Source organism: Labeo rohita, chromosome 24, assembly GCF_022985175.1.
Source record: "Labeo rohita strain BAU-BD-2019 chromosome 24, IGBB_LRoh.1.0, whole genome shotgun sequence".
Lineage (NCBI taxonomy): Eukaryota > Metazoa > Chordata > Actinopteri > Cypriniformes > Cyprinidae > Labeo > Labeo rohita.
The window spans coordinates 11,531,401-11,549,707 of NC_066892.1; the positions used below are offsets into that span (position 1 = coordinate 11,531,401).

The window sequence follows — 18,307 nt, forward strand, 5'->3', positions numbered from 1 at the left end:
ATGAACCCTTTCCAACAATAACTGCATGATTTTGAGATCCATCTTTTCACACTGAGGACAGCTGAGGGACTCATATGCAACTAATACAGAAGGTTCAAACACTCACTGATGCTCCAGAAGGAAATACGATGCATTAAAAGCCAGGGGGTGAAAACTTTTGAATTTGAAGATCAGGGTAAGTGTAACTGATTTTTTCTTCTGGGGAACATGTAAGTATCTTCTGAAGCTTCTTAAGGGCAGTATTAAATAAAAAAAAATGTTTAGGCAAAATAAAAAAAGTACACACTTTGACTGTTCAAAACTTTTCACCCCTGGCACTTTATGCATTGTTTTTCCTTCTGGAGCATCAGTGAGTGTTTGAACTTTCTGTAGTAGTTGCATATGAGTCCCTCAGATGTTGTCAGTGTGAAAAGATGGATCTCAAAATCATAGTCATTGTTGGAATGGGTTCAAACACACAAAAATGCTGTGTGACCTAAAAGATTTTTTTTTTGAAGAACAGCAGGCAGTTTAACAGTTTAGGACAAACAAGGGACTCATGAACAACTATCACAAAACAAAAAAACACATCTGTGGATCATTCAGGTAACAACACTATATTAAGAATCAAGTGTATGTAAACTTTTGAACAGGGTCATTTTTAAAAATTCAACTCTTATTTTCTCTTGTGGACTATATGTAAATGTCTTTTATGTGAAATATCTTATTCAGGTCAGTACTAAATAAAAAATAACGTGTTTTGTATGATCCCTCTTATTTTGGTCAAATAATTCATCAGATTCTGTCTTCAGGCTTCAGCTGTACATTTAGCACATGAAAAGATTTATTGCTCTTTTGTTGTGGTGAAATGAAACCATTTTAAAGACTCTCTTTGGACTGGTCTTGTGTAGGCTGCCTGAGCAGCACAATTGCAAACGATAGCAACCAAAGTTTTAAACAGCAGGGGTTCCAGTCAGTGGGGCTGGGGGTGGATTTGGACAAGAACGAAAGCTCAAGACACTAAAAGCTTGAAATCTGAAAGCAATTTCAGCTTATTTATTAGGATACAAATTTTCTCTGACATTCTGCATCATGGAATTTCCATGTCCTCTTTCTCGTGTGTGTGTTTGTGTACAGCCCGTGCTGAGTCAGCAGGGTCGATTCCAGCTCGGAGAATCCGGAGGCTCTTTAGTTTCCAGCGACACCTGCTTTCGTCCCGTCTGCTGCGAGGAGCGCCACACCTCAACCCACTCCACATCCTGGACGAGGACTACTGCGGTCAGGCCAAGGTGTGGGACCGCAAACATACGATTTGTTTCGGTTTACGTTGAATATTCTGTACTTGTATGGTTTCAAAATCAGTTATTGATTTTTTTTTTTCATCTGTTCTCACTGTAATTTTTCTCACAGTGTATGCTTGAAAAGGTTGGAAGCTGGAATTTTGATATATTCCTCTTTGACAGACTTACAAATGGTAAATATTTGGATTCTGAAGAATCTTCATATTTATGTATGTGTGAGATTTGCTGTGCTTTTCTTATGATATAGCAAGCCATATTGTATATATAGTCACTCCACATGTAGTTATGGTCAACACTGCCACCTGCTGGTTGAGTAGTGGAGGTGCACTTTCATTATTCCTCTTATATTCCTTGTTGTTTTGAAGGAAACAGTCTTGTCTTCTTGACATTTCATTTGCTGAACCAGTATGGCCTCATCGAGCTCTTCCAGTTAGACATGGTTAAAGTGCGTCGATTTTTAGGTAAGTGTTTTTCATGTTTATGGCTGGAATTAACTACGATTCTTTTTCTTTTAGTAATATTATTTTAAAGGCAGTTTTATTAGTCAAATTTCATTCAATTGAATGTAAAAAAAAAACAACAAAAAAAATGTTTTTATTTAAATATATGAATATATTATGTTTATTTAAAACTATATAAATTAGTTATTTTTTATTTATTTTTCAAAATTAAAAAGTTAAAAAGTCAAGATGTACTAATATTATTATAATATTTAATAATTGTTATTAGTAGTGTGTGTATGTATGTATGTATGTATGTATGTATGTATGTGTATGTATATATATATATATATATATATATATATATATATATATATATATATATATATATATATATATATATATATATATATATATACTAAATGATGTTGTTGTTGTTGTTGTTGTTGTTATTATCATCATTTTTATTATTTATCAGCTTGCTTTTAGAGTAATTTTAGCTTTTTCTTATTATTTCTTGTTACTTGTGTAACATTTCAGTCAAATTTCATTCATTTCAAACCTCAACTGAATGTTTAAGAAAAATGTTATTAAACATTCATATTTAAATATATTAAGATATGATATGTATTTAAAATATGTGTTATTGTTATTATTATTATTATTAGTAGTAGTAGTAAAAAATCATAATATATAATATTTAATAATTGTTATTAGTAGTTTTTGTGGTATACTTTTGGTTATTGTTATGATTATTATTATTATTATTTATTTAATTATTTATTTATTTAATTTTTGTTATTATTTATTGGCTTGCTTTTAGGGTAATTTTAGCTTTTCATTAATTTTAAGCGTCCATTAAAAGTTAAACAAAAAAATTAAACATTTATATTTAAATACATTATATTTATTTAAAAAAAAAAAAAAAAAAAAAAATATATATATATATATATATATATATATATATGACAAAATATATTATAATATTTAAGAATTGTTATTAGTAATTTTTGTGTTATACTAGCTTTTTCTTATTTATTATTTCTTGCAAATTCTTGTTTCTTGTAATCATTTCTTGTACATTGTTATGAATTTATAACACTTACAAGAGGTATAATTTTCATCATGAACATCAATAAAATGTAAAAAGTTGCGATGAATATCTGAACTACATTAATCATCAAACATTAAAATAATTATGCATCTAAAGTGCTTCTATACTTTGCACAAATTTGAGTTGGTATGTGACCTCCATAATTTATACTTTTTATACTTTTTTATTATTATAAAAAAAATATTTATTATAATAAAAATGTATTTTCAATACTGTAAACATCTCTTATGGAGGTTCTGCGTGCCACCGTGCACGTGTTCCAGCTAACTGATAATGAAATTAGTTCTTGATTATTGTCATCATCAATTTAAGCAATTAGCTTCTGCTCTAATATACTGACTGCACTAATCTTGTTGAATTACTTTAATCGTTGTCCTTTTCAGTTCTGGTTCAAGAAGACTACCACAATCAGAACCCTTACCATAATGCAGTCCATGCTGCTGATGTCACCCAGGCCATGCACTGTTACCTGAGAGAACCCAAGGTGACTGTCTCTGAATTAAATGTACAGTAATTCATTTGTAATGATTACGTGTGGACTTACCTATAGACTTGTGTGTATTCACAGCTCGCCCAGTCCCTCACATCATTCGACATCCTCTTAGGGTTGCTGGCCGCGGCCACGCACGATCTGGACCACCCTGGAGTCAACCAGCCTTTCCTCATCAAAACCAACCATTACCTTGCAGCTTTGTACCGGGTTAGAGCGCCATCCAGTCGGATTTAAGCACATCATTAGCTCCACAATCCTCTTTATGTTCTAAGTAAATTGCTGTATTTGTAAACACGTCAAAGTCAATCAGCACTGACGTGTGTGTGTCACTGTGTAGAATACCTCAGTTCTGGAGAACCATCACTGGAGGTCTGCAGTGGGTCTGCTCAGAGAGACCGAACTCTTTTCCCATCTTCCTGCGGAAGACAGGTTAGTATCATTCTGTTAATATTAAGTAAGTCTTCTTACACCACACGTCTTTGTTCCTTTTTCGTCAAAAAAGCTCTCTTTAAGACTTTAAGAAAAATCATCAAAATCAAATTATATTAATACCATTATTATTATTAATATTAAAAATTATGGGAACACTTTATAATAAGGTTCATTAGTTAACATTAGTTAACTGCATTATTTAACACAAACTAAGAATGAACAATATTTCTACAGCATTTATTAATCTTAATGTTTATTTCAGGATTTACTAATGCTTATTAAAATCAGTTGTGTTTGTTAACATTAGTTAATGCGCTGTGAACTGACATGAATTAACAATGAACAACTGTATTTTTATTAACTAACAAAAATGAATAAATACTGTGATGTATTGTTCATTGTTCATTCATGTAAGTTAATACATTAACTAATGTTAACAAATGACACCATATTGTTAAGTGTTACCAAAATTAATATTAGTTTAATATATTTAATAACATGATTATAGTATTCTTAACATATTTATATTATAATGTATATTAACATATTGTGTTACAAATGATAATTATATTAAAATATATAAATAATCATAATTTTTTAACTAAGTGATTTTTAACAATTTTTTTACAAAATGGAAATTTATGGAATTTATGACCTTAACCATTTTTCTTTTGTTCAGTTTATTTCGTCTCTCATGTAGTATGAGCCTGTTTTGAAAAATGAATTTTATAATCGTTTAATAATATAAAAAACATGGTGAATTTTTTTTTTTTTTTTTTTTTTTTTTTTTTTCTGATTTATGGAGTTACAAAAAGAGATCCAAAATTTGGAACTTTATATTAAATTCAATAAAAATTCTGCGTAAATAAATACTAATATATGTGTGTGTGTGTTTTTAATATTTTCGTTTATATGTCAATGTATAAAAATGAATTATGTAATAGGGGTGTCAAATGATTAATCGTGATTAATCGCATACAAAATAAAAGTTTAAGTCTGCCTAATAAATGTGTGTGTACTGTGTGTAATTATTATGTGTATATATAAATACAAACATGTTCATGTATATATTTAAAAAATATTTAAAAATGTATATATTCATTATAATTTTTATATAATTCATATTATCTATAAATAAAAATATTTTGCATATAAATGACGTATTTTTCTTAAATATATACATTAATTTGTGTGCATTTATATATGCATAATTACACACACATTTATTAGGCAGACTTAAACTTTTATTTTGTATGTGATTAATTGCAAATAATCATTTGAAAGCTCTATTATGTAATATTATATTTCTCATTAAAATAAATTGTATACATTTATTTTTGAATTATTAAATTCAATTTAGAATCAAGTTATGAAGTCCTTTTGTTAATATTAGTAAAGACTTCTTACAACACAAACTAGTCATCTTTTTTTTTTTTTCCTTTTTCCCTTTTTGTAAAAAAATGCATTTTTTCTACTGTCTACTCTATGTAAATGACCTCTGTTATGATTGGCTGACTGTAATTGGTGTCTCTAACAGTCTGAGTATAGAGAGGCAGCTGGGATCACTCATTCTGGCCACTGATATCAGCCGACAAAATGAGTACCTGTCCCGGTTCAGGACGCATCTGGACGAGAACGACTTGTGTTTAGGAAACGCTTCTCATCGACATTTCGTTCTGCAGGTGGGAATTTGCAATTTAATATTAATTTCAATAATCATTTTTTAAATATACTTCTACATACAAATTAAATGCTAGCTTTGACTTTGAGAAACAAAAAAAAAAACATTTGAAAAATATTTAAGTGAACACAAAAAAAAATAAATGAAACAAGCAATAATAGTAATAATTGCAAAATGTGTCTTTCATTTAAATAAGAGACAAATTTATGTGTTATTATTGAATTATTTTTTTTAAAAAAAAAAAATATAATTTAGATAATTTATCTAAATATATTTTTATAATTTTTAAAATTTTGTTTTGGTCACTATAATGCTGACTTTATTGTACTTGAAGCCAGGATGTCTCGTTTTTAAGTGAAAGGGGCTGCAGGCCAAATTTTTAAATAAAGACAGACACTTCTGGTTACTTAAAAACAAATCCATGTGTGTTCCAGATGGCCCTGAAGTGTGCAGATATCTGTAACCCATGTAGACCGTGGGAGCTCAGCAAACAGTGGAGTGAGAAGGTCACAGAGGAATTCTTCCACCAAGGTAGCAAGTTCTCAGGATGATCATGTGCTTTTAATTCACTGTGTTCAAAAGCTAATCACTGTGCTTTGTTGTTATCGTCTTATTTAGGTGACATTGAAAAGAAGCATAAACTTGAAATCAGTCCACTGTGTGATAGTGAAGCTAACACCATAGCCAGTGTTCAAATCGGTAAGAACCAGAACATTCTCATTTATGAGCTCACTGTAATATATAATATTATGTGTATACTGATTTAAGGCAAGACACTACAGGTTATTTCAGGCAGTGGTCAGGTTTTAGATTTTAAGTTATTTTGTTTCCATCTACTTCCAGATTAATAGAAAGAAAATATCCCAAATACACATTTAAATGTTATATTTTCCAGTTTTATCTATATTCTGACAGTTTACAGAAGAGTTTGTTCATATATTTGATTTATTGATTTATACAACATTTTATTCCTTAAAACATGATTTTGTTTTTTTCTGGTTGTTGACAGTATTTTCTGATTAGAAAAGAGAGAAACATTTGAAATGCAATATTAAATTCAATAAAATTCCCTTGTGTAAAAATCTTCAACTTTAATGTGTCAAGAAAAGATATGCAATTGAGTGCATATTTAATTAAATAATAAAACATAATTACACAACATTTTAGAAAACTTGTAAACTCATCGAAATTTGACTTTGAGAAATAAAATAATAAATTTGAGATGTTTGCTTTAAAAAAGAAAAAAGGAAAAATATTTAAATGAACGAAATACACTGCTAATCAAGACACATTCTCTGAAAACAAGTGATAACATTTTAATTATTTTTATAATATTTATAATATTTTTATAATAATAAAAATTTGATAGAGAGGGAGAGTGAGAAAGATATAGGTGTGTGTGTGTGTGTGTGTGTGTGTGTGTATATATATATATATATATATATATATATATATATATATATATATATATATATATAGTGTGTGTGTATATGTGTATAAAATATAACAATTAGGTAGTAATTATTCATTATTTTTTTTATTAAATTATTTTTTATTATTAATATTTTAATTATTGTTATTATTATTATTTAATAAAAAAAGATTTTAAAATCTTGATTTTATATATATATATATATATATATATATATATATGTGTGTATATGTATTTTTTTTTCTTTTTTTAATCAAGATTTTATTTTTTTATTAAAAAATTCTTTATTAATAATTTAAAAAATTGCCTTGCAATCAAATTTTTATTACTATAAAAATAATAAATTATTATCACTTGTTTTCAGATAATGAGTCTTGATTAGCAGTTTGTTTAAATAGTTTTTCTTTTTTCTTTTTTAAAGCAAACAAGTCAAATGACCATGTTCTGATGGTGCAAAAAAAAATCTAAATATTGAGAAAATCGTCTTTAAACTTGTCCAAATGTCAAGTACCAACTTGTCCAAAAATCAAAAATTAAGTTTTGATATATTTACGGTCAGAAATGTACAAAATATATATATATATATATATATATATATATATATATATATATATATATATATATATATATATATATATATATATGTATATATATATGTGTGTATGTGTAAGTAATAATACAGTAAAAATATTATTACAATATAAATATGATCCTGCTGATCTCTGCTTGTCAATCTCTTTCAGGTTTCATGACTTACGTGGTGGAGCCTCTGTTTGCCGAGTGGGCGCGTTTTTCAGACACGCGGCTCTCTCAGACCATGCTCGGCCATTTGGGCCTGAACAAGGCCAGTTGGAGCGCCATGGAGCCCGAGGCGTCGGGAAGCTCAGAGGAGGGGGAGTCCGAGCCGGGCCGAGCCACAGAAGAGCCCAGCTCCAGAGCCTTATCTCAGGGAAGCCAAGAGTCATGACACACCCAGCGCTCGCAGAACACCTCTGCTGCCCTCAGCCAAACATCCTAATTTGAGTTGCTCGCCACCCATCTCCAACCCAACCACTGATGATTCGTTTTGTTTTCGTTCGTTCGTTCATTCATCGATTTAATTTATTTAATTTTAAAAGCTCATTTACCCTTTGACATAGAGCAATACATAGATACCTCATTTGGCTACTGCTGCAATGTTTTCTTTTAATTATTGTGATGTATTTATTTAACCTTATTTGTTTTTTTTCTTTCGGGCGTTACTAATTCAACTCCGATGCTTTGAGTAAAGACTGTAAGGGAATGTGGGGTAAGAAGGAACCCCCTCCTATGGCTTAAAAGTGCCATTTTGAAACATTTGAATCGCTCTGAGAGTCGTTCGAAACACCTTGAGTATTTAAAGGAGAGGTTTTTACAACCGCACCAAGAGACAACGTGTGAAACCGAATGCGTGCGAGCGCGCGTGTGTGTGTATGTGAGTGTGTGCCAGTGCTTCTGCAAATCAATCTTCCTCCTTGTGTACAAAAAATACAAATGTGAAGAGCCCAGTCCTTTTGCTGCCTCTGAAGACTGTTTACACATGTTGTTTTCTAAATGAATCATGTTAGTTCTGTGATTTATTGCCTTTTAAGCACAGATGTGAAGAACCACTTGTACATTTTTTTTGTTTGTTTGTTTTTTCAAAACCTACTGCTGATGATCAACGAAATCTGTCGGACTTATCAACGAAATCTGTCGGTGTGACGCATCAGATGCCATACGAATGCCATTGTGCTCCATTGCATCTCTTTCTCTCCCCTGTATTTCAGACAACGCGTTGAAGGATCGTCGCTCCGTGAAAGGTGGCAGAGATGAACCCTTTCGACCATGGAAGAAGGATCTTGTAGCGGACTCTCCATGGATTTTGCTCAGGGTTTCACTGACCTGCTCATTTGGGAGAAACAAGGAAGTAAAGGTGCCTTTTGTAGGTAGCCACCACCCCTCTCTTTCTCTCTCCCCTCTGTATTTTGTAAAGAAAGATAAGAAGTCCTTCTCAGAATGTCTCGAAGCCACTCTCGTCGTACACAATGCCTTAAAACTATGCACAAAGCTAAGTGACCAAACCAGCTGTCGTTTCATTTTAAAAACCATCACATTGTCCATTTAGTGCACTGTCTGACCCTTTGCCTTTTTGTCGTGGAGAATTTTTTTTTTTTTAATATATGGAGGAGGTTTAATGATTTGATTTTTAACATTGAACATTCCATTTTTTGTGTATTGTTTTGGATTCTGTACAGAATGGACAGTTGTTTTTTTTTGTGCTTCTCTTGATGTTGAAAGAGAAGAGGTGCTTTATTTTAGGTGATTTGTATTTTTGTTGTAAGTGCTGTAAGACTGTTGATTTAAGAAAAAAAAAACTGTTTACAGTTTGTTGTAACAGCCATTTTGGGGAGACGACCTATGTGTCAAGCCATTTTGTAAAGGCTTTGCCGTATAACCTTTTGATACATACTTGTTGCAGTTGCATTTTTGATGAATAAAACTTCACAAAATGTTTCTCTACTGGATGGCACGAGACTATGCTGTTCTATATGAGCTTGAGCGATTAGTTCACTTCCATGTCATTCGAGATGTTTGTCTGTCTTTCTTCATTTGCAAAGAAATGAAGGTTTTTGAGGAAAACATCCCAGGATTTTTCTCCATATAGTGGTGGGCAATGGGCTGAAGGTCCAAATTGCAGTTTAAATGCAGCTTCAAAGGGCTCTACACAATCCCAGCAGATGAGTAAGGGTCTTATCTAGCAAAATTAATTTAAAAAATAAAATAATATAATACTTTTTAACCACAAATCTTTGTCTTAGTGCAGTTAGTTCTTCCTCTGTGTACTTCGGTTCAAAAAATTAGGGTAGAGTGGAAAAACTCCACCTCATTTTCTCCTCCAACTTCAAAATCGTCCTACGTAGTTTTATCTTTTTTATAAAGGGTATTTGACTTTCTTTGCACGTTCGCTTTGTAAGCAATAATACAATATAATACAATAATGGTATTACAGTAAGGGCTAAGTTTAGGGTTGGGGTGGGTGTAGACTTTAATAAAACACAATCTAACAGGTAGAATAATTAATTTCATTGTTAGTTTCCAGGCGGAGCTGTATCCCTTTTTTAACATTTTTTATGGCTTTTTTATTTTTATTTTTTTATTTCTTGCACGCATAACCCAGATACAGATCAACACAATAATGGATGACAATATAATAAAATAAAACAGGAAGACAATAAAGGAAAAAAAACCCCAATAGGAACAGAGGTAGTAGCTCAAATTACATAATCATCAAATCAGTACACATTTTCACAAATTTGACACTGTTTTGTTGTTAATGTTTTTAAGTGTTAAAATTAGGTAGTTGAGGTCACAAAGAAAATGATGTAATTTGGGTAATGTTGAAGAAAATTTACATTCATGAATATAATATTTTGCCAGTAAAATACATTTCCTATATATTCTATGTTATGTTTACAAAGAGAAAAAAAAATTTCTAGCTACATTATCTTTCTCGATAAGCTATTCGTCACAAGTTCAAAATAAACATTGGAACTCTTTTTACAAAAAGTTTACACGTTGTCTATATATTGAAGAAATAACAGTAGCTTTTCTATAATAAAGAAATATATTAAAGATTAAGTGAATTTAAACAATGGTCAATATTAAACGGATGAGATAGTGTAGTAAAGTGTAAAATCAATGGTCAGGCTGTTGGGGCCCTCTGCAGTAATTTGTTCTAATGCGTAATGCACATTAGGTCTATTGTTTATAATGTTACGTATTTTAAGAGTTTTGTTCAATAAAAGCATGATTACTTGCTTTTGTTCATATTGGTCGGTTTTTATTACTACAAAATAATCTGATTACTGGATAAATAGTCAATAATAACCCTTAATTACTCAATTCACAGCCCTAGTCAGCCGCTTACGTAATTCCGTAACGTGTGAGGGATGAGCATTTTTTTTTGAAAAATGATCACTCGTTTTGCTAGATGAGATCATTTCTTTTCGACTGAAAAAAGACAGACAAACATCTTGGATGACATGGGGCCGAGTAAACTACCAGGAAGTTTTTATTCAGGAAGTGAACAGTAATTCTTTAATTATGGGAGGAATATGCTGAAAAAGACACTTCATTACAGAAATGAAAAGACAGATTGACAGTTTTAGGTTTATTCAAGAAATGAAAGTCCATTCAAAACAGTTCTGTAGTGGGAAATATAATCAACCCATTTAGATAAGTTATCACAATCTATAATAAAACCAGAAATACGTCTCCGTTAGGAGATTCCCTTCAATTCTGAGGTACTGTTCATATGTGCTGGCCATTGAATCCAGTATAAATCTTTGAAATGAGAAATCCTGTACTGTACTATAATGCTAATGCACTGACTTCTTTAGTTACATGTGCAAAAATACAAACCTTTTAAAAGGTACAAACACTGTTAAACAATTCTAATTAAACGGCACTTGACAAGAGATAGCAAGCTTGATGTGCTTGAGACAAACAAAACTACATTATTCAAGTGATTTATTAAACTGGTTAAATAACTAAATTACTTCCAGAACCATATCATGGAAATGTTCCAAAATAATAAATTACAACCTAAAAAGGATTTTAAATTATCTCTCATTAAATACTACTGACAGCACCATCTAAGCCATATGTATGATCACAAAAGTGTGGTTCATAATTGCTATAGTGGTCGCATGACTATGGAAGCCTGTTTCCACCACTGAATAATAATAAAAAAAAAAAAAAGGTATTTGCATTTTTTTTCCCCATCTGGATTGCATTATAAACTCTCAATTGCAAGTAAAAACTAGAAGAAAATAGTCTTTTGTTCTCTGTCGGAATTGGACATTATAACTCATAACTGCAAGTTTATATCTCACAATTGTGAAGAATAAAAGTCAGAATTGCAAGATTGAAACAAGCAATTGTGAGATAAAAAGTTGCAATTACCTTTTTTATTTTTGTTGTTCATTGGTGGAAACATGCTTCCATATACAAGACAGAAACACCTGAAGTTCCTAAAAATAGTAGTAATGATTTCTAGCAACTACGAATTGTACCTTTGATTTAGAGACAACTTCTGTGCAAACAGGTGTTAAAAATACACATAAAACTACTTGTAAAGAATCCATACACTTTGGTGTTTTCGTTCAGCGTTAGCCCTTCAAATGAGAGGAATCCAACAAGGTTGAATACCTGCACTGTTGACTTTCAACAGATCCAAATAAACCCACATATAAAATCATATATAAAACCCAACGAAAAGAAAGCATTTCTCATGTAACTGGCATTAATGATGAAACTGGCTGTGATATAAGATTTACTGATAGAGTTGAAACTTTCAAAGTGCAAAATAGTGAAACCAGATTGGTTGCAGTGTTTGGCATTTGAATGTTCACTTAAATGAACACTAACAACATTTTGAGGGCTAACAAAAAGTTAGCTGGTTATTGCAAATTACGAGTCATCAGGTTAACTACATTAACCTGCTCAGATAAGTAGCTCCATCTTAGCAGAGTTTCCTCCTTCCAGTTGATTTTAACATATGCTGTCCGAACTGCAAAAGAAATGCCACAAATTATTGCAACACCAAGACAATATACATCAGAGATCATTTTCTCAGGTGATTTCTCTTACCAGCTGTGTTTCTACATGGGGCTTATTCTCAGGAGCTGGCAGGTTAAAGTTGCCATCACATTCGCTTTTGTTTCGGTAGCGGTGAGCGAACTTGCGTTTCAGGGCCTGTGCGATTAACGCTGCAGCGTCTGTGGGCTCAACTGGTTTTGGTTTTGCGTCTTCTTGATGACTGAGAAGGAAAGAAAAAAAGAACCCTACTGGTAAGTGTTTATGATGAGCTTTGTATGCCATTGATGTCCAGATAAAGCACTATAACGTTTACCTTTTAACCGAGCGCAGCTTTACTTTCCCCATGTCTTTTAGTACGTCCAACATGTTGGGAAGCTCTGGCTTTTTAGGTGCTGAGTCCAGTACCGTTTTCTGTCCTCCCTTTTTCCCACGTCGCTCTCGGATGAGGTCAATGGCGGAATAGCTTCTCTGCATACCAGGGGCGGGACATGGAGGAGGAGGTGGTGGTGGGGGGGAGGCGGTGGCGGAGGTGGAACTGGAGCCATTGGTGGACCTTGGGGTACAGGGGGACCACCTGGCGCCGGAGCTGAAACAATGCAAAAATTACGACTTTAAATTAGTAAAAACTAGGGTTGCCACAATTCTCAATATAATATCGAACTGTTCGGTACCACAGCCACGGTTGAAATTGCGCTTGTGAATTGCAGTTTTTCGGTTTTCCATGGGTTTTATTTTTTTCTCCAAATCAGCTACGTTTGTGAGCCTGTGATTCTACATTCTGAGATTAGGAAACACTGTTAACAGTGTTTGAAAAAGCAACACGTGAAATGAAAAGTGTTTATACACCTGCGTGCAACAAAACATGTTTTTACTCCACAACATTAGTGTTTGAAATGAGGTGGAAAATATGTTCTATACTGTAAGCATGGAGTGCTATTTTATTTATTTTTTTATTTATATATTTATATATTTATATATATATATATATTTTTTTTTTTTTTTTTTAAACAAAATGCAATTTTGAGGCCATAAACATAAGTTTGCAAGCATGTGTTGTACATGCTTACCATTAACATTACCTTGGTATATATTTGGGGCATAAAGAACAACAGTGTTGTTTTAAATATAATAAAAACATTCAAACTACTTACTAAAACAATTTTTTTGTTAACTGAAATGAGGCTAACAAATACTAAAATGATAAATTTCTGAACAGAAATAACAGGTTTTGTAAAGGTAATTTTTTTTGGGCAATGCATGCAACATTTAATGCCATGAAGTTATGAAATTAGACTTACTGTGACCTTTAATCTCACAATTCTGTTTTTTTCTCAGAATTGCATAATACAAACTCACAATTCAGACTTTTTTCTTTAGAATTGTAAGATATAAACTCGCAATTGCAAGTTATAAAATCAGAACATGACATTTTCTGCAAACTATGAGATAAAGTCAGAATTGGAAGATATATACTCACAATTCTGACTTTTTTTTCCCTCAGAATTGTGTGATATAAATTCACAATTACAAGAAATAAAGTCAGAATTGCAAGATAAAAATTGCGAGTTTTTATATATACATCTTGCAACTCTGACTTTTTTCTGTAAATTGAGAGATATAAACTCAATTGCAATTGAGTAATAGAGTCAGAATTGCAAGATGTATATATAAAAACTCACAATTCTGACCTTTTTTCCCGAATTGAGATCTAAACTCGCAATTGTGAGTTATAAAGTCTAATTTTGAGAGGGAAAAAAAAAAAACTGACATATTCTCAGAACTGCGAGTTTATATTGCAATTCTGACTTTTTTCTGTGAATTGTAAGATATAAACTCGCTATTGTAAGTAATAAAGTCAGAATTGCAAGATGTATATATAAAAACTCACAATTCTGACCTTTTTTTTCCCTGAATTGTGAGATATAAACTCGCAACTGCGTGTTAAAGTCAGAACTTGCAATTTTGAGAAAAGTCACAATTGTGAGATGAAAATTCACAATTGCGAGATGTAAACAAAAACAGACAAAAAAAAAAAAAAAAAAAAAAAAAAAAAAAAAAAAAAAAAGTCAAGAGTTGTGAGTTTCCATCTCGCAAGAATTGCGACTTTCTCAAAACTGCAAATTTGTCTAGCCATTCTGAAGTCAGTCATTAGTCATAGAATTACAGAAATCACTAGTCATATAAGTAATAAAATTGCAAGATGTAAATTCACAATTGCGAGAAAAATTGAGATAAAGTCGCAATTACCTTTTTTAATTTTTTTTATTCAGTGGCTGAAACAGGCTCTCATAGATTTAAGACCTTTTTAAACTAGAAATTAAAATGCAAACTACAAATAATAAAATGAAAGCTACTTCAAAATACTAAAAACATACATACAAATAATACTAAAGTAGCACTGCAGCTAACCTGTGGATTGGGCGCTTTGTTCCTGTGCTTGAACAATCTGTGCGATTTGCGCTCTGAGTTTGGCCAGCTCAGTCTCCAGAACACTGATTTTCTGAATGGCTTCATCATTGATGACCGTCTGACTCTGTGGCGCAGGTTCAACCTGGTGCAAGCTAGGTAAGGACCGTCGACGTCTCAGGGGCCTGCACTGCTGAGTACGGAAAAACAACCCAGAATCCGCCTCAAACCTTCAGAAAACATACATAATACATACATAATAATTATCACATTCAATTTTATATTTTCTAAATCAATTTAAAAATACTCTCACCTATTTCTACTAGCACCATCATTCTCTTCTCTGTCCATCCAGCCCACATCAGCGAGTGTGGCCACAAGTCCATTTGGCCCATTTGAATTGTTGAGGAAACTCGCTCCTGCAGCGAACGGATGAAGCTACACGTCCCAAAGACAGTTTAAAGGACAGTTAATAATTACAACACCTGCTCAGGGCACAACAACGACGACAAACAAACCCTCACAGACACTCAAGCACTCAAATCATGTCAGAAAGACAACAGCAGAACAAGCGCCAAATGTTTTCACAGCCACGGCAAAATAAACAGCACCAGGGAAACCGGTTTAAACACTGCCTAGCGATTAATAAAGCAATTAGAACATTACAATGTCTTTCAGCACATTTATCAAGAGGAAATCCATATTAACACCAGTATTTTATTAAAAAATAAGAACTTTTGGCATTTTCAACAACGAACCAGAGAACTGACCTAAAGCAGACATGCTGCGTTCCTGACTTACAGGACAGCTGGAAGGAAGGGCAGAGAAGAGAGAAACACAGACAGTAATAAAAGTTTCAAGGTGGTTTAATGTCACCATACTTTCATTTTAAAGGTTAGGCGGTAGGAAAAGGCTAGATTAGATATTGTGAGCGGAAACCTGGCCCCGTGATTCATGATTGTTTATGGTCAGCACACTGATGGAATCAAAACAGAACAGGACAGAAATATGATGATATGGGAGAAATGAAAAACGAGAAGCCAAAGATGGAGGGCGTTAAAGGCTTTAAAACATAAAAATCCAATAAAGGTGAAAAACACTGGTAATAATGCAATGAAAATGAATGACTACCTGAAAATACTAAAATAAAACATAACAGGCACTCCAAATACAATTGTGCACAGAATAGTCAGTAAAGATAATTTGAACTGTCTGTTGAAATAGATGTTTGAGATACTCCATGTGTTTTGACATTTGAATTAATAAAGACTGAGGTATTACCTGAAAATGGACACGAGGGCAAGGCGCTAGGGGAAGATTTGTGGCAATTCTTCTGACAATACTCCTGGATGACCCATAAGACTTTGTTGAACCTACAGCCTAAAAGAGATATAAAGACAATATTTCTTTCAATCACAGACTGAGTTAATAATGTGTACATATAATTCTGTATATTAACTTACCAGGTCCATTTCTATCCGTCTGTGATTTCCACTCATCTTGTAACTTCACTTACAAACCTGTCTCATCATCAAGGATCTGTGCTAGGTCATGTTCACATCAAAACCTAACAAAAAAAAAAAAAAAAAAGTAAGAATCACCTTTACACTTATATTTTTATCTACCATCCTTTTATAGAGTACCCTTAGTTTCCACATAAAAAACCTTATGATCCCTGTAAACTGTCAGTCATTCCCATATTTGCAGAAGAGCATCTTGTACAAACGTGTTTCCACTCACTCCCTTATTCCTAAACAATTACTGTGGCAATTAGCCGTTGTTCAATGTGATGTACACTTTAACATTTGCCAGAAAACACTGAGGTACCAAACCTTTTTCTACCAGTTTCTACGTGAAGCACATGAGTCAGAGTTTGTCACTAATAGATACCGCAAACAGAGGATCAGTGAACTGTCTACAAACTTTAGCAAAGGTTAAAGACGATAGAACCCTAGCGTTAATGTTTCAGTGTGGTAGCAAACATGTTCTTAGTTGTTTACAAAAGTTGCAACGATTTCTAACAGGACGTTATAAGAAAATATCAGTGTCTTACCGTGTAACCTGCAGTGTAACAGACTTCTCGTATGATTTTGGTGTGCTACGCTAATGCTATCCAGCGGTTACCTGTGTTTTTCCAGAGTGCGGGAGCAGGCGTTTGGGAAGAAGGGCGGGACTTAACAGTATTGGCCAATAGGTTTTGAGAATACTCCAACAGTGGGTGGGTCCTGTGAGTACGGAGTCAACCACTGGTTTAGAATAGTGGATTGACAAAACAGCTGGCCAATCATAAGTGAGTTATGACTCACATACACGAGGCTTGCAGTGGAATGAATGCATGGAAAGGATTTGCTGTATTTCATAAGCGAGTGGGGTTTGGTTGATTATGGCCAGTTAGAAAAAAAAGACAGTTTTATGTTATTCACTTATTTTATACTCATAAATAAAATTATTCAGTCTGTTTTGGGGAGTGTCCTCTTGTTCAGTTTTCCTGGAATAATGTTTATGCTCTGATTGGTATGTTACAGATCATATTTTGTGGGATATATGCTAATGACAAGCATTTATTTAATTTAAAGTTTTTGTATAAACGTATAAACCTTCTTTTCTTTAATGGAAAATTTTGTCCATAAATGTAAATATACAAAATCGACAAACAAGAACTGAAGTTGTACGTTAGTTAAATACAATTTTAGCGTCTGTTAACAAAAAAGCTAAAAATAAATAAATAAATAATCTAGAACTTGTGCCATGTTTAATATTCCTCCTTAATATACTTTGTATCTTTATTTTTGTGCTCTATTTTACTTCCAGTAGAATTTTCACTTTATATTACTACTTCTGTTAACTATTAAACTCGTTTATTATTGAAAAAATGTGGATGTTTTGTGCGTACTGTAATCTTTGTTTGTTATTATTCTAATAAAAAATACTGAATACTCATACTAAGTAGATTTTTTAAAAAACATTGGTTATTTGGAAATCATTTAAAAGCTTTACCTGACTAAAATAGTATCAAACCTGTTTTGTTTTTTTGTTTTTTTATCGCTTCGCCCTTCTATTGTTTTATGTATTGTACTGTCTGTATCTAAAAAAATGCACGAGAAATTGTAATACACGTTTCTCCTGTTTTTCCAGAACTCAGTCATCAAAACTAGACATTATTTATCTGCTAGTCTACATTTTAAAGAAGAAATACGATTGTTTCTGTAATCGTATGTTTCTGTTCTGCCTATATCAATTCCATTCGTTTTGTCATGTACTGTAAATAGATATTTTAATAAGGCCCCAATATAAATAAAATATATTAATAGTAATTTTACTTGCTTCCTTAACTCTAATGCTTTCTCTCTCTATATATAAAAAACAATATAAATAAGCAAATAAACAAATTCTTTTGTAAGTTTTAGTTCTGATTTGAAACAATTCCC

General features: G+C 32.2%; 2 protein-coding genes across 18 annotated transcripts in view; one reads left to right on the forward strand and one right to left on the reverse strand.

The window, feature by feature from the left end:
• The window catches only part of pde7a (phosphodiesterase 7A), a 42,975-nt gene extending 33,578 nt beyond the window's left edge, over positions 1-9,397 (forward strand). For all 17 annotated transcript variants that reach the window (XM_051098281.1, XM_051098282.1, XM_051098283.1 and 14 more), the window contains 10 exons: positions 1,117-1,268; positions 1,390-1,453; positions 1,646-1,741; positions 3,218-3,318; positions 3,403-3,534; positions 3,665-3,756; positions 5,297-5,441; positions 5,875-5,971; positions 6,059-6,139; positions 7,616-9,397. In XM_051098281.1, the coding sequence (XP_050954238.1) occupies positions 1,117-1,268; positions 1,390-1,453; positions 1,646-1,741; positions 3,218-3,318; positions 3,403-3,534; positions 3,665-3,756; positions 5,297-5,441; positions 5,875-5,971; positions 6,059-6,139; positions 7,616-7,839 (1,184 nt within the window). In that variant the 3' untranslated portion in view covers positions 7,840-9,397. The remainder of the gene's footprint in view (positions 1-1,116; positions 1,269-1,389; positions 1,454-1,645; positions 1,742-3,217; positions 3,319-3,402; positions 3,535-3,664; positions 3,757-5,296; positions 5,442-5,874; positions 5,972-6,058; positions 6,140-7,615) is intronic.
• Positions 9,398-11,028: 1,631 nt separating this feature from the next.
• mtfr1 (mitochondrial fission regulator 1) lies at positions 11,029-17,429 on the reverse strand. The gene is given in 9 exon segments (XM_051098822.1): positions 11,029-12,444; positions 12,525-12,693; positions 12,787-12,986; positions 12,989-13,059; positions 14,883-15,109; positions 15,193-15,317; positions 16,161-16,259; positions 16,343-16,446; positions 17,004-17,429. Coding segments are annotated over 8 exon segments (975 nt in total). The 5' UTR covers positions 16,379-16,446; positions 17,004-17,429; the 3' UTR covers positions 11,029-12,396.
• Between the last annotated feature and the right edge of the window lie 878 nt (positions 17,430-18,307).